The sequence below is a fragment of the Carassius auratus genome, chromosome 32, assembly GCF_003368295.1.
Source record: "Carassius auratus strain Wakin chromosome 32, ASM336829v1, whole genome shotgun sequence".
NCBI classification, from domain to species: Eukaryota; Metazoa; Chordata; class Actinopteri; order Cypriniformes; family Cyprinidae; genus Carassius; species Carassius auratus.
Genome location: NC_039274.1, coordinates 13,938,036 through 13,965,956, shown reverse-complemented (window position 1 = coordinate 13,965,956; position 27,921 = coordinate 13,938,036). Strand labels below are relative to the sequence as shown.

The following is a 27,921-nucleotide window of genomic DNA, read 5'->3' as shown; positions in this document are numbered from 1 at the left end:
CTCTTGCGGGATTCAATCAAAAGGATTGAATTCTATTTTTTTAAAAATAGTTAATTAAAAAATGATATCTTAGATTCTAAGTTAAAGCATTTTTCGCAATATTCTCAAGCCTGGCTTAATTTCCTACAGAAACTCTGTTCCAATCAGTGTTTTAATCCATGAAAGCAAGACAAAGCCAGAGAGAGAAACATGGGGACAGGCACTAAAAGAGAGCCTGGAGGCCAGTGGAGTAGAAACAGGGTAGAAAGAAGTTGGAGAGACAGAGAACGATGGTGAATGAAAGAGAGGGAAGACGAGTGACGGGAGCAGGCTGAGCCCTGGCCTTCCAGACACGCACAATGATTCCAGTTCAGGAACAAATTGGCCAATTTTTCATGGCATGCCCCTTGGCAGCCTCATCTATTTCAGCTTTTTATATTTATTTTAAGATTTCAGACTGTAGCATGCATTCATCCAGACTGAGAGACAACTACGCAACTCTGGCTTGGATCCGGCTCACGTTCACACACAACCCACTTTTAGTCAAATCACTAACTGAAGATACAGATGTTAAATTTGCTAGAGTGAATCTGGGCAGTTCTCAGGTTAGTGGATATTCAGTGATCTTTTAAATAAATATTGCAATATACTAAAATACATGTTTAAAAGGTTACATTTTAAAATGATAAAATGTAAAAGTTTCCACGAACTGTTCTGGCCACATATATGTTTTATTACGAAATATAGTAAAAAACCAAACCCCCCCCCCCCCCCCCCCCCAAAAAAAACACACCTTTTCATGCATTAGTTTACACAGTATAAAGGTATACATAGCAGTCACTAAATAAACTACAAATTGCAGTTGATTTGTGCAATGAATATGAAAACATAAAAACTCATACATGGGTATTTTTTGAATTGCTTGAATTATAAGGTTATTTTTCACCTGTATTCTAATAGGCTTCATCACACAGTGAATGCTTTTAGACTCTCTTCCTTGCTTCCGCTTGTACACAGCTTGTTACAGAACCGAGTTCTGATTGGCCAAACGCTGTTATTCATTAAATATTTTAAGAAGATAATTTTAACATTTCATTTGCATGATAATGTTTACATAATATACATTATTAACACAAAGGGGATGGTGGTTTTACTGAGGGGATGCTTTTTGTCATTTTTTTCAACCAGGGGGATGGCATCCCCCCACATCCCACCTCAGTTTGTGCCCTGTATATACACATATATATATACACATATATGTGTCACATATATACACATAAATAAGACACTAAACAATAAATAACAAAGACCATCGCAATCATTTTAAATCCAAACTTCTCCCCTCCCTTTACTGCAGCAGCGAAAGAGACCATCTTTCTGGCAGTGTTAGTGTGTGAGAGAGAAATTGTATGTGGGGGAGCTTTTGGAAGATGGATTTGAGGCATAAATGTTCAGTCGCTTTGTCAAGATGGAGTTGTATACGGTAAGCTGAGCAAGACTCAAGGCCAAACGATTTGTCATGCACACACACTAAGATATGAGAATGTGAAGGATGCTTGACTGCACTGTGCCCTACAGTATCAGAAGACACTGATGTAGAAATGTATTTATATTTATATTCACGTGTAGCCTATGTGTCCTTGATTTTAACAGCAGGCTCAATTCAATAAGTGTGACCGCACTCTTCACAAGAAGGAAATGAGGCATGTATTTGCATTAAACAAACAGTTTAACAGAAGTTTGTCAAATATTCAGCATACACACACATATAACCACATTCAACACTGGGTTTAGAGGTCCGTCTCAAGCCAATTTCCCAAGATCAGCTTTCTAGTCTGCTGCTTAATGGTCAAGAATGAGGGAGTTGGTTTAAGCTGATTCTAACTGTGTAACCAAAGAGAACAAGTTTAAAGGAAGACATTAAAATTCCTCTGATGTTCACAAAAGAGGAGCATGCTGGGTAATGAGACAAAGTAATGGGAAAGAGCAACAGGAAGCTACACAAATGACATGCTTCCACTGCATTCGTGTCAGTGTGTGTTTGTGTGTGAGAGAGATGCAGAGGACGAGTCTCCAACTGAGTTTGTTTGTTCTGTACCTCTGTTGAGACGTGTGTGTGTGTGTGTGTGTGTGTCCAATTTGGGGCAATAGTGGCCTGGCACTTAAACACACACAACAACAACAAAAACAACAACAAAAATTGGACCATTCTTGATTTCTTCTATAAATGCAACCATAAATGATATATTTATTGAATGCTTTTTTTATTAATATTTTATTTTTATGAAATGGAAATCTTTTGTGACATGATAAATGTCTCTTCTGTCTCTTTTGATCAATTTGATGTGTATTTGCTAAATAAAAGTATTCATTTCTTTCTTACTGACTTTGATGGGCAGTGTATATCACAATTATTCATATACAATTATATATACAAAAATATTTATACATATGGACCTGCTATAAATTGCTTCAAGAAAGAAATGTTTTGTCAAATCATAACAGTAATGCAGTTTGAGGATATGTTTAATAAGTGATTTCTTACAATTATAAATGTTATTATTATTATTATTATTATTATTATTATTATTATTTGTTTATCATTTAATTTCACAATCAGACATGTCTAAAATTGTGAGATATTTAAAAAGGACATGGCAAACAGTAACATCAATTGTCTGGACACAATTTGTGGAAGGATTATTAAATCCCAACTAGCCATTTTATAGTATTATTGTATATAAAATAGGCAGTATCTCTTATGCTTACAAAGAGACCCTGTCCAATATTGGACATTTTAAATGCTCTAAAATATTATAAATTAAGACTGGAAAATTATATAATAGTTTGATTCATATCATAGTTGTGTCATAGGCATAAGTTTGGCAATGCAATATTCAGTGCAAAATCCTTTGGATGGAAAACATTGCAATGGAGAGGGTCTGAAAGGGTTAACAAACTGGCTACAAAAGTGCTTCGGCACTTAAGTGTGTGCACTTCAGTTACATACTGTATGGATTAGAATCAAAATAACATACAGTAAAACTGTCTTCCTGGTGTGAGGAGGAGAAGACTATAAAAAAAATAGGAAAGGGGTGGAATAATCAGAGTGATGCAGGACATGAAAGAACATTCACTGTCACCTTCAGTCACAGCTGGGACCTTCAACCCAGCAGGTAAACTACGACATCTAGAAGAATGAACACCATGCCCTTTTTTTAAACATTTACTGTTATGCTTAAAATGGAATACAGACCCCTCCACCATTATGCAGGAAAGCCACATTCCATCAAGACTTCCATCAGCGCACCTGCATTATGTTTGAACTATCCTTACACAAAGATAGAGAGAGAGCATTGAATCTCTCTGATGGGATATGTTGCCGCTGGCAGTTTCATGCTCTTTCATCCCCTCATACAAGCTTTCTGATGAATGTATGAGTGTGTGAGACATTCACAGCAGATAACCCTCTCCGTCTCTGTCTGACATCATCAGTAAGAATCATAACGGACTGACAAAAAACATCATTTGCCAAAGATAAGTGAACACGCAGGCTGTCTTTTTTGTTTTTCAAACATCAACTTAGCAATAAAGCAATAACAAGGGAAACAAAAACAAAAGACAAATGCCATCAATCAGTGCGTGAATGCCAGAGAACAACACAGACATAACCACAGACAGTCAATCAAACGAGAATGACCTTAGTGCACTTAAAACCATCTGTCACAGGAAATGAGAGTGAACATCAGAAAGAGGATGCTCAGGCACTCGCTGACAAATCGCTTTCCTCACAGTCATGACATGTAAAAAAATGGAAAATTACCCTCTTTGTTGACTTTGTGGAATACGCAAGTATTTGTTTTTCCTGCTTTAATGTAAGACTGTAGATTAATTCTGTAGCTCATTAGCAGGGAAAATCAGGAGAGGTCCTCAGGAAATCCTCTGGGATTGCAAATCATATCCACTCACATTAAATCCAATGCAGACAGGAGGTCCAACAAGGCTCTTATGGGCATCTGGGAACCTTACCATTCCACAAATGGTTCTTTATAGTGTAAAAAGATTCTTTAGATTATTAAAATGTTCTTCACACTAAAAGTTATTTTAGAATTGTTCACTGAAAGGTTCTTTAGGGAATCATAAATGGTTCTTCTACATTCTAAAATATAAAGGTTCTTTATTTAAAATGGTTCTTTTATGACATTGCTGTGAAAACCCTCCTTTGCTATTTTTATTAGACTGTAGGACACCAAAGGCATGTTTACACACCTGAGTTAAGGTTGTCCAGTGCCTGCTCAAAACACATAATGCACATAAAATTATGTCAGCCCTGACCTACTTCAGTCCACAGTATCAGTACACAGTTATAATTGCTTGTAAATGTATTAATGCCACCTTGGCTGTCTGTGTAAAGACACCTAAAGACATCTAAATGTCACGTCAAAAGCACTTCTGTCTTTTTTTTTTTTTTTTGCAGTGTAGATTTGAGTCAGGACTGCAATTGGTGCCTTCTCAAAATATCAGGTGCATGGTCAATAAGAGTGTCAAAGTCACAAACTTGCTTACTTGATTGATTACCTAGAAATACTGCAGAATCTTAAATATATGCTGTGCATTTTAAATCCTTAAACTTTACAATTTACACAATAAAACTAAGATGTAAAATATGATTATTCTGGACCCCACTGTTCAGTTCAGATCTGTCTGAGCATGTGTGCATGCATCTCTGGGTGAGGTGATTGAAGTACCCCTATTATATATTCATATTTTGGTTTGGGGAGTCCCTAACAACAGGTTGACATGCATGCAAGGTCAAAAAACACTGTCATTGTCTTATAATATGCATTTATTTTTACCTTACTTTCTCAACAACTCCCAAATGATTCGCTTAATGATTAATTTTTCCAAACCCCTCCTTTGCTTGATGATAATCTGCTGTGATTGGTCCGATTGGTCTCATTTTTATTTCACGATGCCTGTAATGCCTGATAAAACAGTGTTTGTAAGCGCAGTGCTGCTTTGTGTACAGCGTTACTGGGGAAACTGCTATTTTTACAGCTCCACAAGCAGCACCTTTCAATATCCTTTTGAGACAATAACTTTATATGCGGTGCACTTTCAGATTTAAAACTTTGCAGGATGTTTTAATTCACTTAGAGCTGTGTTCCACACTGCATGAAAGGTAATTTTCGAAAAGCCATAATAGGGGCACTTTAAAAGATTTCTCATCATCCATCTCCCTTACAAAAGAACAGATGATTCAGTTCAACACTGCAGCAAAAATTCCATATCAGCTGAGAGCAGACACAATCAATCCATCTGTAAACCCTGAAAAACACTCCACGTCATCATGAATTTATTTCCAACCTCCATCACCTCTTTTCAGCTACAATCAATTTATCCTCAAACAGTTTGGCCGGCATCCAGGTGTGATTAAACTATTTCAGAGTACAGTCCCAGCCAATCTACCTCAGAGTCCCAGAAAGAAAAACAATTCAATAAAATATCACAAAACTGTCCCTGGAACCCAATTTGCATACAATCCATCCTGAGAAGTATGTGAGATTAGAATTAGTATGAAATCATAGAAAAAAATTCCTAGAAGGTCTACTACGTCAAGTATATGTTCACATTCATCTATTAAATGCATAAAGGAGACTGGAGATGGTTACTGTATATTAACATGACACAAAACAAAGTTGAATTATTACTGTCATACACATGAGCACAAAACAGACTCTTTAAATAATACAAGATTTATTCAGCACACAAATAAATAAATACAAATAAATTCAATTACATAAAAATGTAAGAAAATAAATTGTGCAAGAATATTATATCAAGGTTCGAGAATCAAAAACATCCAAATGTGTTACTCTTTGCTAATGTGGACGCTCTTGTGTATAAATCTGAGTGTTGTATTGATCTGACAGTGTGATGTAAGGCTACGAGGGAGAAAATGTAAATAAAAAGCCTTTGTTGTATAATTCATCCCACATTTTACCTGTTTATTTATTTTATTCATTCAGCAATGCACCGAAAAAGTCAATCCCCTTTTGTCTTCTGACATCAAAGTCCACTTTGATTTGTTCAGCATTTGTTTGTTGATTGTAAATGGTGCTTGATCAGTGTATATTTCTCTCCTGATTGAGACAAGATGACTTTTTAAACTGAAGCAATTTTAAGGATAGAGGACTTTTATGGATTTAACAGTCTTGGATGGATTTGTTTCTTACAAACATTCAGCTTTTCTTTCACAAGACATTAATTGATGGACTGGAATCATATGGATTACTTTTTATCAGCAGTTTAAACTCTTATTCTGATGGCACCCATTCACTGCAGAGGATCCATTGGGGAGCAAGTGAAGTAATGCCAAACTTCTACTAATCTGTTACAATAAAGAATCAATCGTAACTGCATCTTGGATGGCCTGAGGATGGGTACAATTTCAGAAAATGTTCAATTTGGGAAAACTATTCCTTTCATACTTTAACACAGAGATACAGAAGGTATGCGTTTGGCTTGTATTAACTACTGTACACATTATTACATGTATCATTAAGCAAAAACATCAAAAGACTCTTGGTGTGAAAGAGCCATGGCTGACAGATCTTCAAGGATGTGTTGCTGCTTATTTTCTCGTCAGTACAGTAGGCTAGTGTAAAAGAAATGAAATTAAACTAAATGAGGAATAACAAATAAGGCAGGGTGAAAATGACAGAATGCACATAACTGTCAAAGGGAGTAGCTATACTCTTAAAAATGAAGATGCTTCTAAAGGTTCTTCACAGTGATGCCATAGAAGAACCATTTTTGGTTTAACAAAGAACCATTCAGGTAAAGGTTCTTTAATGAACCATCTCTTTCTTACCTTTTTATAATCTGAAGAAGCCACAAAGTAGCTTTCGTGAAAGAAATTCGTTCACAAAGACATGTATGAGTAAAGAACAACTGTTTTAAAGTAGCAAACAAACAATATAATTACTCTATATTTAATATATATATATACAAAAATTCATACTATGCATAATATTGTTCCATAAATACTGAAAACAATTAAAATTCTTTCATGTGTGTACATTTTATTTTTGTGCTACAAGTTTGTGCTCAGAAGTATAATTTATAAAGGCTCTCACAAATCAAAGCCACAAAAGCAAACTCAAAAGTTGACCTTTAATTTATTGAGAAGAGAATTCATGTATTTTTATCTAATACCCATAAATAATTACAGAAAATCAAGCCTAAATAATGACAGACACAAAAAGTGGGTTAGCAGGGGACATGATGATTACATTTAAAAAAGGTTAAAGCAATTTTTGTTGAAATACTTTCTCCTATCCCACATGAATATGCTTAGTCTGTCTGACCAATAGCAGAGGGGGAAGAGTTCTGGAAAACAATACATATTTTTGGTATTATGTTACTGCCACAGAAATTGCCTTAAAGCAGTTTTGGACAAAAAAATAAAATATAAAGAGTTGAAGAAAAACTCCCTCAGTAAGTCCAAGCTGCAAAGGGACATGCTTTCTCTTCCTTTAAATGTACAGAGTCTTGGTCATCAGACACTGTAGCACAAGATTTTTTCTGTAGATTTTTGTCTTTTATTGATTGGTTATGGAAAATCAGGTCAGACCAATCCATTTATCTGTTACAAATTCCATGTAATGGCAATGATGACAAGAGACCAAACTGTGTGTGAAAATAAATCAGCGACATGTATCAGTGTTATCGATCTCTCAGTAAGTTCAGAAGCATAAACAAAGGTCACTGTGATTTCACAAACTTTATTTCAGGGTCTGATGATATTCTCATGCAACTACTGCATGATTAGGGAAATGATTCAAGAAAATCAATCACATTCATAATTTCAAATGCTTTTTAAGTCTGAGTGTTTATGGATGTTATGGTTCTTTTAGTGGTGTGAGGGTATGTGGGTATGTCGGCACACATTACAAAAGAGTTCAAAGCTCATTACAACTTAAAGAGTCTATGACCATAGAAGCAAATCATAATACTTATGCATGGCTAAACGATGGACTACTTAATAGACTTCATAATCTTGTAAAGCTGAGCAAAAAAAAAAAAAAAAAATCTTCATTTTTAGCATTTAAGGACAAGATTAATAATAATAAAAAAAAAGCTAGGACACTTTGAACAAATCTAGGCATAGAATTCTGTTTATTTGCCCGCCATTAATATTTGGCAGAATGTCCTTTTCAGTTTGACTGCACATTCTAGTTGATGTTGTGGAGAAATGCCAATGTTTATATTTTGACATGGATAAGTTAATTAGTTAATTTCAATAACATCAACAGTACTAACAAAACATAATGATAAAGTGTTCAAATGAGAATTATCTCTCATTTTAGAAAATAGTCTTTCAAATAACTAAAGTCCAACATATATTTATCTCCTAAACCACGATCAACAGATCAAGATCCCACAAGTAGTGTATCATAGTGGGTTAATACCGAGCGTCAACCTCCCGTTCTCTCTCGTGAAGCCAATATGGAAGTGACTAAAACTGCAATTGATCGACTGACCGCTTGAGGCTGGCTGCAGAAGAGAGTCGGTCCCATAGACTCCCCATGTTAAAATGTCCAACTTTACAGCAGAAAAAAAACATGTTTACAGCCTGGTTCAAAAAATGATTTTGGTCTATATTGCTAATTTTGCCCTTCATGACAACTGTGAGGGGGGTGAATTTTTTTTATAACTCATCCGTTTAAATTATATTAAGCCTTAAAGTTCTGCATAATTAAGGGCGTGGCCACTTGAGTGACAGGTGGATTGCCGCTGCTGACAATGGCGTCGCGTTAGGTGGGCGGAGCTTCAGCAATCAGCTCCCACCTTTTTTACCCATTTTCGATTATCCGGGAGAGTCGCGTGGTGACGCGCTGCCAAGATGGCGACGGCTCGCTCTGCACACTTTAGGCTTCAAAACCGCTATTGAGGAGTCTATGGGTGACGTCACGGACACTACGTCCATATTTTTTACAGTCTATGGTTAACACATCAATTTACAGTCAAGTCTAACAGTCTATGACCTTCATGTTGGGATAAACACAGCTAAGACAACAATCCTTCACCAAAGAATGAGAAAATGAGAGAAAATCCTGCTAAATTCTTAAAGGTAAAGCAGCTATGAGAAACAAGTGAACATCTCTTGGCTTTTATATCTCTTCCCTGTTCCCAGCTCTGTGAGAACTTTCACCCAGAGCAACATCGTTCCATTAGGCATTCACGCTGGTGGACGCGGCCTTTCTGCTTTCTGGAGCTGGAATATGTGAACACTGGTTTGCTTCACTCACTTTCCAATGCATTTATTAAACTCCTAAATGTCAGCGACTGTGCCACTGTCTTTTATATCTGTTTTAGCTCGGTTTCAGGACACTGAGCAAGGAGATTTTAATCTCAGGCCTTATGCTCTGACTATAGATACTGAAGTAACGGGAGTTTTTTAAATAGAACGAGTCCCCAAGAATGGGAGAGGACTTCTCTATGCTGCAAGCATCATTAACACAGTGCATGCAATATTGTTTAAATTCTATAGCGTGACATTTGTGACTCCAAATCATGGAAGTACTCCGTTTGGATAACAGTCAGCAAAAAAGACAATTAAGACAAGTTAAATAATATTTAACATAAGACACAAAATATGTAAATGCTTCAAAGAGTGTAGAATCTGAAACAAACCATAAAAGCGTAACAACATTCTTTCTCCGATAAAGTAAAAACGTCCTGCTTTCTCATTTTGAAGGCCATTTCCTATTAATGAACTTTCCCTGTATCTCTAGAGTGGACAAATCTCACATTATTTCCTGAATAATTGCTTGCTGGAGTTCCAGCAAGAGATAACACGGGACAAAGGAAGTGAAATTTATGCCGTTTGAAATTAAACTGTTTGCTTAAACTCTTTGTCTGAACCGCGCAAGCTATTAATGAAATGAAGGCGGGCGGCACTGAACTCCACCGAATCCATTACTGCGGCATCAGCTGCTGTTAACACCACTGCTGAATATTTCTAATTAGAGACTGGGAAAAGATACTGCTCATCTTTGTTAAGAGACTTAACAAAGATATATCAGAGACAAGGATGGCTTTATTTGCAACTGCAGTCAGTCTTGCTTTTCTGTCTTTCCCTGTTTCACTCTGACGCGTCATTCTTTCTGTGTCTCTTGCTCTTATTCACGCTCGGTTGAGCTCAGCGCTGTAGAAATGAGGGGGCCAGCTGCTTTGGTTTTGGATCAGTGGTGTTTGATCCCTCTCCTCTACGCTGGGATGCTGGGACTGATTGACATTGTGTAGTTGAACAGTGACCTGTGAGATGTAGGATCAGCTTCACCATCACTCTCTCTCTCTTTGTCTCACAAACCTTGTGCCATGAATGTGCTAAACAGAGTACTCACAAAGATGAAATAACAAGGAAAATAGTCTTTAATCCAAATAACGCCATACAGGAACACAGAAAAATAAGCTAACAAAACTTACAAACACAACATTTAGATAGGACAATGAACTCAGGAAACATGGGACTATACATTCTAAACCAAATGAAGACAAATAGGCCAATTAATAAACAACAAGTGAACTGATTACAATAATCAAAACGCACACACTGGGAAACTGAGTCAAGCAAGGCACAGAAGACAGAAATCAAACATAGCACATATTTATGATCAATAAGTTAATTGTTGAGCATTTATTTAATTTAGTTATTTTTGTTAAAACAATAATAAAAAATAATAAAAATACTGTTTAAAAATTAGTGTTTGTAGCGTACCATTTAATTTACATGAATTTCACTACAGTCTAAATCTACATTGACTTAAATTATGACACTCTTTTTTTAACAAATCACACTGTGTGTCATATCAGGACACAACTCTGTACAATGACATGGGTATGACACAGGTATTACAAGGAGAGGGTGACTTATGAGGACATAACCCATGTCCCCATTTTTCAAAACGCTTATAAACCATACAGAATGAGTTTTATTGAGAAAGTAAAAATGCACAAAGTGTCCTGTGAGGGTTAGGTGAAGGGTTGGTGTAGGGCCATAGAATATACAGTTTGTACAGTATAAAAACCATTACGCCTATGCGATGTCCCCACTTTTCACAAAAACAAATGTGCGTGTGTGTGTACATATTCAGAAGACACTAGTAATGGGTTGTTATTGAATGATTTGTTCATTTTGAACGAATCTTTAAAATGATTCGGGAACGTCAAGTTGTCTCAGCTAGGGATTCGTTCATTTCGTGTTGACTGCACATGCGCAGCATCCAATAGATTCGATACAGGAAACTGAAATGATTAGTTCTCCTCTCAAGTCCTTGGGTTCGAGTGGTTCGTTCATCACGCAACAGTCCTGTAGGCATAAGGCTATGCCAGAGATTGTCTTACTATAGGGAGATGAGAGGGTCTGTATTACTTACTACTGGAGAAAGCTTAATGGTCAATTTGGATCACGTGTGCCTTAATAACCAATCACATTACAGTCTTGACGTCACTGAATTTCAATCTGAGTTGTGCGACACTAGCAGTTTACAGATACCATAGGAATGAATTAGATGTGCCGTAAGATGAATCCCACCTATGGCAAAAGTCAGTGACTTCCTTATAAAACGGCATTTATTTTTATTTTTATGTAAACTCTAAAAGTAGTTCAATCCAAAAATACTGAATAGTGTTAGCTGATAGGCTGTTGATGCATTGAAGGATAAGCTGTTTCCTCTAAAAAGATGTTTATTCAGCATCTCCTCCTTCGACATTGACAAAAAAAAAAAAAAAAGCGGTTTCCTATCCCACATACTGACAAAGTGAATAGGTTAGGATTAGCATTTATGCTTTTTTTTCTTGCTAAAGTTTGCAGGCTTGCTTCTAGTGGCTTTGTCTATGCAGAGAAATTATTAGTTCACCTCCCAAGTCTTCGGGTATGAGTCGTTCGATCCGTTTTTTAAGATGAGCCTTACACACTGTAAACTGAACAGTGGATTTATATTTTAATATTTCTCTTGTCATAAAACGTTTAAGAATTGATGCCAAAGCTTTTTAGGTCGGGGAGAATTTGCCCAGATTCTGTAATCTCTGACCCAGTTTCTTTCGAATACATTGGAATGGTATGACAATTAGAGATTAGACTGTACAGAAATTGAAATTTACAGATTATGCTAATACACACTAAATCCATGTCAGTCATGCAAGTCACGCAATGTTGATGTATCATCATTTGAGAACAAACTATAACAATTATAATAATTTGAATGGCTTGACGTGATCTGAGTTCACTATTTAATCAGCATTAGTAGTGCAACTGATTGTAAAACCTTTTTTTTTTTTTTTTTTTTTTTTTTTATTGGTCAGAACAAAACTAGAACACATTTGACTTTTTCATGTGAAAGGTCTTATGGACATACTTCCAAGACATAATATCTGTAATTTTGAAGTACAGAGAATAGACACACCGGTGTTGAGGATCACACACACACAACTCAAAACATTAGATTCATTCGCGCTGAGGAGCCATGCCAATGCACAATGCACATAAAGAATATAATTTTGCGAATATCTGCAACTACAGGTTTCAAACAGAGATGGCAACAAAGAGACAACATTTACGCACTGGAGCTTTAAGTACTGTCAAAAACTTACATACAGCACCTTTAAAATCAAAGCTGCTAAATGTTACACTGCCATCAAAGATTTGTCAAAAATGTCAATATTCAACATAACTTATTAATATGAATAACATGTCTCCCAACACTACACCCAAACAAATAGCATTTTTTTTATTATTATACCAACAGGTATATAATGAAATAGCACATTCTGTTTTTGTGTGTATAGATATAAAGACAAGTAGAGAGAAGTGATTATGATGAATAGCATCATAATATGACAACCACTGTATAGCAGCGTGAGCATCATGTCTGTGAGTCAGAGCTGAAATATGTTGCCAGCTCGGCAAATAGATGCTTTTCCTGCGGCTCACTACAAGTGCCTCTGACGCAAGCGCCATCAGTGAGGACACTCAAGGGTTGTTCACTAGAAGCCTGAAAGTGTATGTTTTCATGAAACCCACTTTTTCCCCAGACAAAACAGGAAGTGCATGTATTATCCTGCCCTGTTCAACACACTCTTTGTGTCAAGGTACGGTCATTCAAGATTTGAAGATAAAGGAGCCTGACATGGGAAAGGGGTTTGACTGTTGAACCATCAGGAGTGACTGTGAACTTGCTTTTCTCTCTTTTCTCCTGAAGTCAACAATTCCTGTGCACTTTGCTTTGCAGCCACAAACATCAAAACACAGCTATGTCCTCAAATGTACTGCATATAATTTTAAGTAACTCTTATTTTCCTGTGAACTATTAATATTGTGGATTGTATTAAGAGCTGAAGACAGCAGACAAGCTTTGACGTGTCTCTGCTAAATTGCTTATTATAGACAGCTAGCACTTATTCAGCTGTGATGTGTGTTCATGTTTAATTAATGAGAAGGAGATCCCTGTAAACTTCATTAGGATGACTTGAGCACGCTTGGACATGTCATAGTTTCTCTAGGGTGATCATTACCATCAATCTCCATAAGGGAAGGAAAAAAAATCACATGACCTTAAACTCCTCACATTTAATTATACTCACACATACTCATGGGCCATATTTATTAGCTGTATATGACTGCATTATAATATCAAGTAAGAAGAACCATATGGGTCTCAAAAACACAATTTTATATAGTCATGTGAATCCCTGACCTGTACTTAAACATTCACCATTGCTAATAATTTATAATTGAGTGTTAATTTCAGTGTATGGGTGCATGATAAATAATTACCATACTCACATATTTATTAACATATGTGGTGAAAATTACAAATAATATCACAATTATATGGATCCATCATGAAAGTAAAATGGCAGTAAAATGTTAAAGGATTTAGTAGAGTCTCTCACCTTTTTCTTATTGGTGGGACAGATGTAGAAGTTTGTGACTATGATGGTTGTCCCAGACATCAGGTTGAGCTTGGTGTAGGTTGACCCATAATCACTTGATCTGCATGGAGGAAAGGAACAAGAAAGAGAAAGAAAGGTCATCTCCTTGATATTAACGCTGTTTAATTACTGAGTCACGCACATATGCAAGCATATCCATCTAGATAAACTCCAACTATTAGATTTAGAACCGAGAGGCGACAAAAACATATAACCGACTGTTGGTTTGAACTGTTTGGTTAAATGTTAAGATACTGTTCATAAACATTTTCATGGCTTTTCAACTCCAAATCTGTGTCAAGATGTCATAAATACGAAAACTTGACACTGGGCTTTCGAAATATTCACAGCAAGCACAAAATAAATACACATTTTCAGAATGTCCTGTTTTTGGCTCTTGACTGCTAGTGATCTCATGGTCATGTTGACTGTTTTTGGACTGAACTGGGAGTCAGCAACCAGTCAGCAAAAAACTTAACTTTTCATAAATCAGCCAAACTGCACTGGGAAGGATGCTAGTAGTCCTGACATTTACAAACCGATAATAAATGCTTCAAAACACCCGTTTTTGAACAGCCGTTCTGAAATGTTTATGCCATTGTGTTTTTGCAGAATGTAACAATCTGGATACATGGACAAATATATCTTTCTCTACATTTTGGCCTTCCATACACAATGAAATGGCATTTTTGTCCTTGTGAAAACAGAGCTTTTCAAAGAGATACCTTCCCAAGTGGATAATTTAAAAATGCTGTATTCATATTGTAATGTGGACTGTGAAAATGGAGGTATTTGAAAACAATGATGCATGTTTAGTCATGCAACGCATACTCTACCGACAGATATCTATGTTTGTACTGTAATACTGTCTATTATGTGATATTCACTTTCACAGCATTGCTAAAGATATATATTACTTTGTCTAATATTCATATAACATTGCTGCAAAGACGATTTACAAATTGCTGCTCTGCGAGAAAACAAGAATGGAATTGCATATTAGACCATACATGTAATTACGACTTAGTGCATCCTGGAAGCAACTGTAAGTGGTGAGACATTTTACCAATAAAATGATCATGCCAGAAGAACAGCATGTGAAATGTATTATGCCTGATCCTCTCTCAGTGAGCTTTTATTATACAGTATACACATGCACTGTACAATGATTTTAACGTTTTCCGATGTTTCGGTGTGGATGAGAAAATGCTGGACAGAGAGTGCTCTGATATGAAAATGCTGCTTTTAAATGTATCCAGATTAATATAGACATACAGTAGCCTTAAAGACTGTTATGATATGAAATGGCAGAAAGAGACAAACTCAAACTATCAACCGAACAAAATGAAATTTACAAGAATTTTCAGTTTGATCCTGCCCACAGCAGCATGTTAAAACTGTGAGTAGACTTCGGTGAGGACAGTGTCAAATCAGTTTTTAAGATGACGATGTTTCAAGTGTGGCAGCTAACCTGACATAAACCAGCCAGAGATTGATGTCAGTTCATGGAGAAGCTATTTGAACTGCTGTAAATATCAGACATGACAAGACATCATCACAGGTGTGGAAATATTTGCAAAAAACAACCAGGCAGAAATCTGAAGCCTAAACCAGTCTGACACTGTCAGAAGCAATCATTCTCACACAACAGTTACATGAAATGTGCTTAAGAACCAGTTGGGGAAAGTTACTTTTAAAAGTAATGCATTACAATATTGTGATACTTCCTATAAAAGTAACTAATTACTTTACTTAGTTACTTTTGATTGATAATAATGCATTACATTACTTTTGCATTACTTTTTAAAATCTGGGCTGCGCTTACTTGTTTGCTTTTAATATAAAAAGTTATATATTTGGCAAATATAAAAGCCCTTTCACACCAAAAGCCTCCGGCTGAAGGAAATGTCAATTCACGTCTGTACAGTAGAGCACAACAACAAGGTCAAGGTTACAGGGTTACATTTAAAGTGACTCTCCATTTCTTTTAACTCACTGTTAACATACTCTCAGTTAGGTCGAGAGAAAGCATACTGATGCTGGCAGCTGATTGAGTAGCAAAATGCCTGATCAAAAACTATTTCTCAACACAAACATACAGCACTGAAGACTACCCCCATAGAACTAATTAAAAACAGAAGTGAACAGAGCTCTCCGCTGGAGCTCCTGCTGAGCTCACATTTTGGTTTCTGACTTGACAGAACGGAACAGAACAGAGGTGTTTCAGCTCGAGAGGTTTAAATGAAAGCGGGAGGGAAGGCTGGGCAGGGTGGAGGAAGTGGGCTGCCGCTGATTATTATGCCAGGAGTCATGTTTCGAAGACATCACAGCGAGGTATCATGGCAGGATGAGGAACTAGACAAAAGTTTGCAGGAACAACATCCTACAAACAGCCTTAAATTTAAATAGGATAATTGTGAACATGAAGGATTGTGTTTTTCAAAGTGGAAATTTTAAATGAAATATTAAACACTTTTATTTAAAAAAATAAAAATAAATTGTGTTTGTTATCAATCTTATCCTATCCTAAATTATTAATACAATTTACAAATCCACACTGACATGACAGATGGTATATCACAAGAAAGGCAGTGCTTTATTATACTGTTCAAAAAATCTTAGATAACAAAGCTTAGCTTACAAAAACACCAAAAAATAATACCAAAAACCCATGATTACTTTAAAATCATAATTGAATACCGTATACACTGCCATTCATTCGAGCCTGTTAATTAGAATACGCAATCAGACAATGGCGGCGTCTCCAAAGTGGAGTCAAACTCGGCAGAGGTCATCAGCGGAGTTGGTGGAGCGAGCACCAGAAACAGCCAACTCATTAAGTAAATCCTCTTGTGGAGAGTGAAATGTCAGAGGCCTCGGAGGAACATTATGTAACTAATAAAGCTAATTTGGAGGATTGTGTGGCATGCTGCACTTCGGTTGCCAAAGTTTCGCTAATGATGCTAACTTAATCGGATGGCTCATTTAATGCCACTGATTAACTGACAGAAGGAGGAGTGTGGATGATAAAGAAACATGAAGGGAAGAAAAGGTGAAGAAGGAGAACAGAAATAATACGCTGCTTTGAACTTCAAAACAAACCTTATTGATTTCCAATCAGTGTACATTTTGTCACCAAATTTTGATTTAGTCATAGTTATAGTCTTTTGACCAAAATGCCATTTAGTTTTAGTCATTTTAATTGTAGTCATCTAAATTGATTTTTAGTCAACTAAATTTCATAAGATGCTAGTTTACTAAATCTACAGTAGAATCTAAAGTGTTTAGTTAGTGTAATGCATTTAAGTTTTTCAAAAAATATCCAATGCTAGGTTTTTATATTAAGGTTTTATCATACAATAGCCTTTAGACACAGATATAACTGCTGTTACACACAACATGCCTTTATATTCAAATTAAATAAAACCACTTCTCAAAAAAAAAAACAAGAACATGGTCCTCCTTTCAATGAAATACAAATGGTTATATAATATTCATTGTAACAACTTATCACATTCTTCATTCTTTCAAGTAGAAATGTTTATTTATATAAATACATTTAGATGAATCCTCATCAGGGTTAATAAAGTTATTTAGTCAAGAGCACTGAGTTATTTTCTCTGTCTTTTGTTGCTTGATTAACATTAATGACACATCATATCAACTAAATAAGGATGCTGTCCCTTTAAAACTGAATGCACTAATATTATGTACTAATACACATCCGATATTCTTCCAACTGTTTACGTTCACTTAAAATGTAACTGAGTGTGTGTACCTGAATACTCATCAAAACGGACAATTCAAAATAATTTTGTGTGTATTTTTCTATTCATGCAACGTGAAAAATAACTGAATTATGTACTTGTACACTGTGTTAGAGGTGCTTTTCTGTGTATACTTTTGTTGTATGCACTCAGAAAACCAGACCCAATAGAGTTTTTCTTTGCATCGTCATGCTTTTCAAATTTATCCAAATGTCTGATCCCACTAGAGGGCACTAGTACACACATTCTGCACAGAATAAAAAAAAAAAACACAAGTGAAGAAGAAAAAAGAAACACCACATACTAGCAAATGTAGCACGATCATCTGACATGAAACAGCATCAAAAGTGTAACGTTATGGAATAAAATGATGACAGCTGAAGAGGTAATCATTACAGTCAAGCTTTGGGGTGTTGATTGACTCCATTTACGTTTTGATTATTATTCTGATTCCAATTCATAGCCTTTTTTCAGCTTTTGGTTCACATTAAAGTTTTTAAAATATAATGCATGAAGCTAATATATATTATATATATATATATATATATATATATATATATATATATATATATTAGTGGTGGGCCATTATCGGCGTTAACGTGCTGCGTTAACGCGAGACTCTTATCGGGCGATAAAGAAAATATCGCCGTTAACCTATTCTCAAAGTTGGGTTGGGAGCTGGGTCTAGGCGAGCTATGATGACTTGCACCTTTATATTTTATATAACCGACTGGCTGAGGCCAAAAAGCTTGCTCAGGACAGTTGACGGGCCACTGCTGTGCATCGTCACGAAAGCTTATCTTTTTCACATATTTTTTTTTGCCTCACCGCTTGTCGAATGAAACATTAAAGCATCCAAACACAAGACGCGGAAAAGCTGAGTAGGTGGTTACTTGCGCGCTGTGTTCGGTGCGCACGAGAGAGTTCGAGAGCCATGTATCACGGACAGCGACACTGAACTGAGCTCTCTTCTGCAAAGAGAAAGGCGTCTCAAAACACTTGAACATCGAATTTGCTTATTTTTGCTCTTGTGCCGACAAATACATACAAAATATGTCAAAATATCCACCTTGGAAATTATGCTCGAAAAAACTGTCAGTTATTTCTTAAGTGAAAGTAAACAGTTGAGAAAAAAATGGGATGTGTATTATATTGGATGCGTTCATTGTCTCTTAAAGTGACCACGCCTAATTTAGCTACTGGCTGCTGTAATGTTAATCCAAGAAAATTAAAATCACTCACTGCTCTTGACCGAATTACTTAGTAGTTTTAAGAGGCAAACCAAAAATTATTCAGACACCAGAAATAATTTTTTTTATATATAGCAAAACTGTAATAATGTGAGAAATGTTGAAAGTATCTGACTAAATGTAGGTTTGATTGTATATTTTATTTTTACATTGAAGAATATCCAGTGCTATTTTACATTTAATTATTTGGTTTCTGTACCTTGACACCTACAAACTTGAAAAAAACGTAAACATTGGTGTGAAACAGGCGTAAGGTTGTTTGCACCTTGTGAAATGTGGAATTAGTTTTAAAATTAGTAGCTTTTTCAAGCACGTTGTGATGCATTTTGGAAACAGGAGATGAGCCTCTTTTCTAATGCACCACCTAGCTTGATAAACCCCTTCTCAAAGACTTACTGTTTGTCAATTTTATTTGGGTAACACACATACTCTGAATGCCTTCGGCAGAATTCGAATGAGCCATTTTAATCTAGATTAATTTGAAGTTCACAGTGAGATTAATCTAGATTAAAAAATAATAATATGTATATATATATATATATATATATATATATATATATATATATATATATTAGTGCTGTCAATCGATTAAAAAAAAATTAACTAATTAATCGCACAATTTTTTTAAATTAATCGCGATTAATCGCAATTAAAAGACTGAAACTTTTTGGATATGTAAATGTAAAATGTTAATAATTAATGTAAACTCAAGACAAAGAAACTATTTAAATTCAAAATATGATTGTTTATTGGAATTTTTGTTTAACTTGTAACACAGATTTTCTCATGTAAACAACATACCTGCAATAAACCATCAATATCCTCCAAATTAACTGTTGGCTTGAAAGCCATATTTATTACAGAAATAAAAACACAGGCATGTAAGTACCATTTGAATTTCAAAACAATCAATGCCAATAAAAAACAAAAATGATTTCCATGTTGAATTCTAAGTGTACTGCAAAAAAATTCCAAAGTATAGTCATTGCCAGTGCTTTAAGTGGGCCGGTATGCACAGGTACTCAGTACCGCCACTTCCAAATATAGCTCTTGAGCGTACCGCCACCTCTCCGTGCGCCCAGAACGTGCTTGTAGCGTACCGGTGCGCTCATTTGGACATCTGTTTTAATAGAGGTTTTAATCTTTTACCTGCACTGCCGATTTTCAGAGCGCCCTTCACAATGCAAGCTTCCTAATTCATCCCACCCAGAGCAGAAACTACATTACCCATTCACCCTTAAATAATACAAGTGAATAGCGCATGTGTCGCTTTCCCACTGTTAAGTGTCAACAACTCAACGTGGCCGGAGAAGGTGTGTGAAACTCGTTGCGAGTTATACTAAAGCAAAATCTTGAGTATTTATTGTCTGATAAACATTAAAAACGGTCTGCGGAGGTTGAGTTGTCCTGCAGCCCCCGCTGGCTGTTCATTGGCTGCAGCATCTTTTTTCTAAGTTCTAAAAAAATACCGTAGACGGCAAGGCACAAATTTAGATATTCATTTATCTAATTAATCTATAGCCTGTGCACATAGACAATATGATCTTTTTGTCCCCTTTTTGTTTTAAAGCCTGATGAAGAGAGAGAGCGCAAGTTGCTGCAGCTGTGAGGAGGACAGTGATGCACGCGTACAGGAGTGATTGACAGTTCGCGGCACTGTGTACAAAAAATACTCCGCTACACAATTATTTCTTTATTTTCGTTTAAGCTTATTAACGTTAGCGTTACAGAAAGGTCTGATTTACGCACTGTTACAGTCATACAGTCATAATGTTTCTTGAGGCAGACTGAAGAGTAATCCGGCAGAGTTTTATACTGAAACTTTCCGTCTAAAAGTCCTTCCTTGGTCTTATCCATATTTCTTTGCACGTTGAACATACATAGGCCACAACTGGAAATAAAAAAAACTGCAACCGCGTTAATTGCGTTATTTTATTTTAACGCGTTAAATATTTCAAATTAATCAAATGCGTTAACGCGCTAATTTTGACAGCACTAATATATATATATATTATTTTTTATTTTTTTTTATTATTATTATTTTTTTTTTTACAAGCAGATACCTGTTCTTTCTTTGGATGTTTTGTATGTTCAGATGTTCATATAACAAATTATATACAAATTAGGGCCGGGACTTTAAAGCGTTAATTGAGATTAATTAATTACACAAAAAATAACGCGTTAATTAAGATTAATTACTTACAGAAAAAAAACTTCTTTTTGCTCCGCGGAACGTTTCTCACTGGATGAGTTTCGGCGGACCGATTATACTGAAGCACCAACTAGCGTTCGCATATCACTGCAGCACATCGAGCCTCAAGTATCACCTCAACGCAAAACATATAGCAGCTAGCATGGACTTTACACTTTAAGTTGAACTATGTATTATTTTGTTGGTGCAACTGGCAGTTTATGTTGAACTCTTTATTGTTTTGGCCAAGGTTATTGAGAGTTGGACTTAGTATGTTATGGCCTCTGAAGCAACAGAGAGATGTTTTCTAATAGTCAGGGTTTCCAATGTTCTGAATGTAATTGACAGTATTGTGTTTTACTTAAAAAAACACTTTACAGAAGGTTCCAGCACCTATAAGCTTCCTGAATTTCTGAAATGTACTATTTCTAAATTGTTTCTAAATATGCCATTGCTACACTTAATGGCAAAAATTGCACTGGTCTGCTAGAGTTGGTTGAACAAAAATAAACAATATTTTGTTGCTTAAGCTTATGTATTCAGTCATTATTCAATGGTATACTTTAAATCCATGTGAAAAAAAATTACTTGTCACTGTTCTCAGGTCAAATATTTATGTGCGATTAAAATTAAAATTAATTAATTACAAAGCCTCTAATTAATTAGATTAATTTTTTTAATCGAGTCCCGGCCCTAATACAAATTCAAACCTAAATAGGGACATAGTAGTATACTTAAAGTATGATGTAAAGGTCACTTAAAGAAAACTTACAGATATACTTGCAGAATAAAACTACTAAACTACTGAGTGTACTGAGACTATACTTCAAAGTGTACAAAGTATTTAATTAGTAAACTATCAGTATACCTATAAATTCACTTTTAGTATAATTGCAGTACAAGCATAGAGGTAAACTAGTTGCGTACTCAAAATTTGCTACTGTTATACTCAAAGGATACTTAAAAGTATACTTTTATATATTAGAAATTCTGCCAATTTAGTCCCAAGGAGTAGTGAAACAGTGCACTTCCAATATTCCACTAGAACACTGATATATGTATACTTGCTACATGAAGTATACTTAAAAATATACTTGAACTTCACTTAAGTACCGCATATTAGTCAAATAAACTTGAAGTAGACTACTTTTCCACAAGGGTAGCCTTAGAGCCCCTGTTTCCTAGCAGACTTCTGCCTTCCAAGAGGGTTACAATCACCTCCAATTTCTCCATATGCTGTACACCTAAATTGATGCTATATGTGTATTTGCTTTCTAAAAACTCCTTCGGGAAGGATTGGGCTTCTGTCCCAGTTCCAAGTGGAACGGGTACATTTTCCAAGTGTTGTCCAATCTTTGATAATGGTGAGTGGAACTACTTGTTCCAAGCCCCGGCATACACCAAATAGGTGTCACAGGTGGCTCGCACTGGGCACTGGAAGGGGCAGCACCCATGGCATTTTGGTAGGGATCCTACTTCGTCGGTCGCTAACGTGACATTGAGAGTGACCAAATGAAAGAGAACATCTCTGTTACATATGGCAACCCTTGTCCCTGAATGAGGGAATGGAGACGTCACGTCACGTCACCACGGTTGCTGTACCACTGCTAAGCGGCCAGGCCACCAGTAAAAAAAGCTGGTATGCATTGCCTTCATATACTCATGCTGTGATTAGGGTTACCCTGCGTAGTCGAGACTTTTCAATGCTTCTTTGCTGAATAAAAGTCCGCATTTCTTTTATCAACAGAAAAGGTAAACAAGGTGCATTTCAAGACAATGGAAATGTATTAGGCATAAAATATCTTGCCATCAACATCATCAGCCAATCTACTGATAATGGCGTATCCTTCACAGCCCTTGATGATGCATAAAGCTAGCATAAAGTCAAATTAGTTTTGAGGGAAATCTAAACCTCAGAATAAATCAAATTCTTGCCATTAGGGAAAGTGAACTGTTTCCAAGATTGGAAATGAACAGAAAACATTGTGACTTCCTGTATTCATTTGGGATCATGAGTCATACTCCATGCAGCCATTCACTGTCACATTAAAACATGGTTCAAGGTATGAGAACAGCCTGTGTATTTGGAGGGAAGCGCTGGAGGAAATAGTAAGACCGAAAACACATTTACGCATCAAAGAATATGCATGTTATTTTTCAAAGCATTGCACATGTAAATGTCCTTGTCCTTGACTGTTCTTTTTTGCATGCTGATGGATCTCTAATGAAACTAACACAAACTTTGACAAGCATACTTGATTTCTGTGCTTGTGTAAAATCCTTCAGACCACCACTAGAAACACAGAATTAGGACAGCCCTCTGACAGGTCTTCCAAAAACTAGACATGAGCCATGACCGGCACCTTTTATAGTCTCCCTGCATTTTAAACAGGCAATTTCTCTTTTCCTGGTGATCTGACAATGGCATGCTCTTTGTTATTTGTACTACTAAGGTGAAATTATTTTTGTTGTTTAACTTTTCTATTATTGCATCCTCATTGTTTCCTCTTGTAAAACCACTGCACTCTCCTCCAGAGATCTGCTACTAACATGATATGTCACATATGAAAATGTTTGGTATCCATTAACTGCAATACATATGATGAAAATAAAGACAAATAATTATGTTGGTTAACTGTAGCAACATTAAACTATTGTGAGTTGTTTTTATAGTTTTAGTCAAGTCATCATATATGTATACTTGACAACTATACATGTATCTAGATTCAATACTCTAAATCAAGTTCATTTGTATTTTTTGATCACCCTTTGGCATCATTCTTCAACTGAGATCACATATTCAATGTCCATAAAACATATTTTTCCTAAATATACTTGGTGAATCCGCTCAAATCTGTTTGTGATAATCCTGGAACTACAGGACTTCCAAATCTACTATGTAAATAAAAGTAAACAATCTTAAATCAGTAAAAAAAAACATTTTCCCCACCTTTGAAAATCTATAGAAGGATAGCAATTATTTCAGCTCAAACACTACAGCATGGTGCTAACAGCATCAAGGTCATAAGTATGGCTCCCAGGGAATGCATTAACTGATGACAGTCAAGTAAAGTCAAATCATGTAACTTTATTTCTATAGAGCTTTATATAGACTGCAGCTTCACAGTAACAAATAAGAAAATAGCCAGATCAAACTGTGCTTTAAGCAGTTCTAAAAAGAAAATAGTCATCATACAGTTCAGCTCAGTTTAGTGTTGGTTCAGTTCAGTTCAATAACAGAGTAAAGTTAGTCTATTTCAAAATAAATTCAATGAATTTATAAGCAGTTCTAAAGAAGACAGCAATATAATTTGTTATTCAGCTTTAGTCAATTGAATTTTGATTCAATTCAGTTCAAAAACAGTGTTGATGCTGCAAGGTGTGACTTAGCTATAAAGCAGCTGTTCAGAAGACAACAGTGTCATTATCCAGGCTAATTCAGTTCATGCATATCGATAATATTTCTGATAGGGCTGCCCTCGACTAAAGATTTCTCTGGTCGACTAGTAGTCGTTAATTTTTAGCATTAGTCGACTAATCGCACATTTTTAAATAAAACTTTTAAATCATGATAATGTGCCTTTTACCCTTAAATGCATGAATGTTTCGCCAATCATTCTGACATATTCGGGTCTTTAGCGACCCTGATCTATATATCCAGCACGTATGGAACTCTAACTGCTGCAATAGCAAAAAACTCTCCTGGGAGAGAAGACTACAATGCATGCTGTTCTGAAACACAGTCTGTAAGTATGTTTATATATTTGCCACTGATGATTCAAATGCGAGTTTTGAGCAGTGGAGTAGTGCTTGCTGTTTGTCTTTTCTCCAATCACAATTGCAGACATGTACAGTATAAGTCATTATAATCTGTAATTATGTCTCCACTGGATGCAACAAATGGCTCTTTTGTAATGGGTTATATTGTTTTTGTCTTGTCGGCTGGTGTTCTGACTGGGACACGTATCACAGTATAGCAAGGGGAGTAACATTTCAGTCAATATCGTCGACTTGATGCACAGATACTATTTAAATTGAACTGAGCTTAATGATGACAACACTGAACTGCCTTTAACTGAAATTTGAGTGTTTGATATTGTCATTTTGCATTACTGACGCACTATTTTCCTATTTAATACTGTAAAGTGCTTTGACATAATCTTAAAAGCACTAAATAAATAAAGGTGACTTGACTTGATTTCATTATTTTACAAAAGCACAATGTTTTGTTGTTATTGTGAGTGCCCAAAAATAAACGTAGAGGCTTTACATATTCAATAGATTTAATACTTTTATCTGTATGAATAACTGACTGCACCTCCATCTGTCAGTGCTACTGTTCAGCTTTCACACTTTTCACAGATACTTGAACAGCGCACATATTTCTAGGTTAACATTAGATTGAGTGGCCATGTAAAATTACTACTACTTACATATTTCAAATGATAAGCCTTATTTGAGGTTGATTAATGATAGGTGAGCGTTTGGATGTAGGCTACTGTATTACCACAAAATCCAGCCATTGATGATCTGTCCGTCATGGACTGCGTGACCTTACCACTTCCTGTGTATTTTTTTTTCTGTGACTAAGTGACTAATAATATTTTGGTTAATGAATATTAAGTGCATATTATAACCCAGACAATGGTGGCAAAGAACCAAAAATCCATCAGGTGACAGTAACAGAAAAAAAGCTCTCAGTCAGAGATCCAGTTCTTCTCTGGTCTTAGTGAACAAATACAGTGTTGGTTGATTGAGATAAGTCACACCAGCATTAAGTGGGAAAAGAAGAGTTGTTGTTTGTCCAGCAGGTTGAAACAAGAAGGTAGGTAGAGTTAGTTTAACCAGATTAATCAGCAGGAGACTGGACTATCAGTGGTCGTATGCACAAAGATTGCGCTCCTTGTTAAAAGTCTACATTGAGGTCCTCGCTGGTTGTGGCATGACACATTCATAAGCATCTGTATTACAGTATGTATACCTTGTGGGACATGCCCATTAAGTGTTTCTAAAAGTGCCTACCAAATGCATAGATGTAAATGGTCACACTTAGTTTCAAGGACATTGTGAACAAAAGTGTGAAAGATTGAGTGAATGTTTTTCATTTGCACAAACAACTGTTAACATCAATGACATTAAAAAAGGTCAATGTGTAAATCCAAATATATAAATTAGTAAATCTTGTAACTGGAAGAGTAATTAATTTCTGCCCATTGGAGAGCATCCAAAATACTGGCAAATAACATTTATGTCTCATTTCTTGAACTTTTACACAACTTCAACATGCTACAGAACTACAGAAGGAACTACGGTTCATTCAGCAACTAATTAATTACTCATTCAAGAATTCTTAAAGAACAAAACATTGAATATGATCCAAGGTCTTTGCTGACTCATATTTGTGTCAGTTTTAAATACCCGGCACACCATTAAGACACACAAATAGGTTGAAGTAGGTCATGAAGAACCAAGTATCAGCGCTCAAGAGGATCTGTGAAGTGTTTACTCCAGTGCTACAACAGTACAAGGTACTTCTGTGCCACAGTGCAAATATCCCCTATCCCCTGATTTTAGTCCTTCTGCATTTAAGAAACAAGCTGAATGGTGGTGAATGGTTTTAATGAAATGCAAATATACTGTATACAGCTTGCTGTTTTATCTGTTCCTAAGCACTAAATCAAATATTCATTATTTTAATATGAAATTGTTTTATGATATTCTTAACAAAAAATGAAAAAGGGAAATATGACAAGCAGATAAAACAAAACAGAAAAACATGTGAAATTATGCAACCTCCTCACAATTGGCTTCTACCTTTGAATCATTAAAAGCATTTTCTGGCTGAAAGCCCCACAGTTAAAAGTTTCAACGACTGAAATGAATACTAAAGAGAATACCAAATGAGTTAATAAATATAAACACAACAAATGCTGTAATTAGGAAAACATAAATTCCAAGTGTGTGAATGTCCCAGTGGGTTCTTTTGGCTCAAATATCAGACAGTGGAAGCAAAACCAAACCACTCAGTTTAGTAAAGGTTGTCTATCAAAATTCTCTGCACGAACAAGAAGACTTGCGAGAGAAAACACAGCCAAAAATAAAGGTTCAGTAGCAGAGAATATGAAAGCATGTCTGAATTAAAAAAAAAAAAAAAACATAATAGTGACCTAAATACAATAAGAAAAGGGTTGTGGTCAAATTAGATATAGATCTTTTCAGGGAAAATCACAGTGATCTTTGCAAAGTCTAAAGGCCTGCACACCAAGAACAATAATTATTAAAATAATGATAAAGACACTGTAAGGGAAACAGGTCAATTTAGCTCAAAGGGAATCATTTAAGATTTTAAAGGGAATTTGAACAGAATCACTGTTTCACGGCTGATCACTGAGACGCCCTGCGAATCACTGAACGAGATGTTTAACATCAAATCTGCGCTGGATATTAATATCCAAAGTATAGTGAAAACACTATTAATTAGCACAGTAACAAGATTGTGTCACAAACACAGCCTCTGTGGCTCCCTCCGATCACCACCAGAGGGAACCGTCACCCGAGTATTAACCTTCTTCAAACTCCATTTCCCATACACCCCGTACCTGGGGCTGATTACCTGCACAGGTGTCGCTCATCTTCATCCCCTATTTAAGGAACTCTCCCTGTTCACTCAAACGCGAAGTCTTGTTTTGCCCATGCAGACATTACCGAGCGTTTTCCCACTGTTGGATCTTCC

At 35.9% G+C, this 27,921-nt stretch overlaps 1 protein-coding gene across 3 annotated transcripts in view; it reads right to left on the bottom strand.

The window, feature by feature from the left end:
• The window catches only part of LOC113051626 (VPS10 domain-containing receptor SorCS2-like), a 180,592-nt gene that overhangs the window by 61,217 nt on the left and 91,454 nt on the right, over positions 1 to 27,921 (bottom strand). For all 3 annotated transcript variants that reach the window (XM_026215524.1, XM_026215526.1, XM_026215527.1), the window contains exon 3: positions 13,942 to 14,041. In XM_026215524.1, the coding sequence (XP_026071309.1) occupies positions 13,942 to 14,041 (100 nt within the window). The remainder of the gene's footprint in view (positions 1 to 13,941; positions 14,042 to 27,921) is intronic.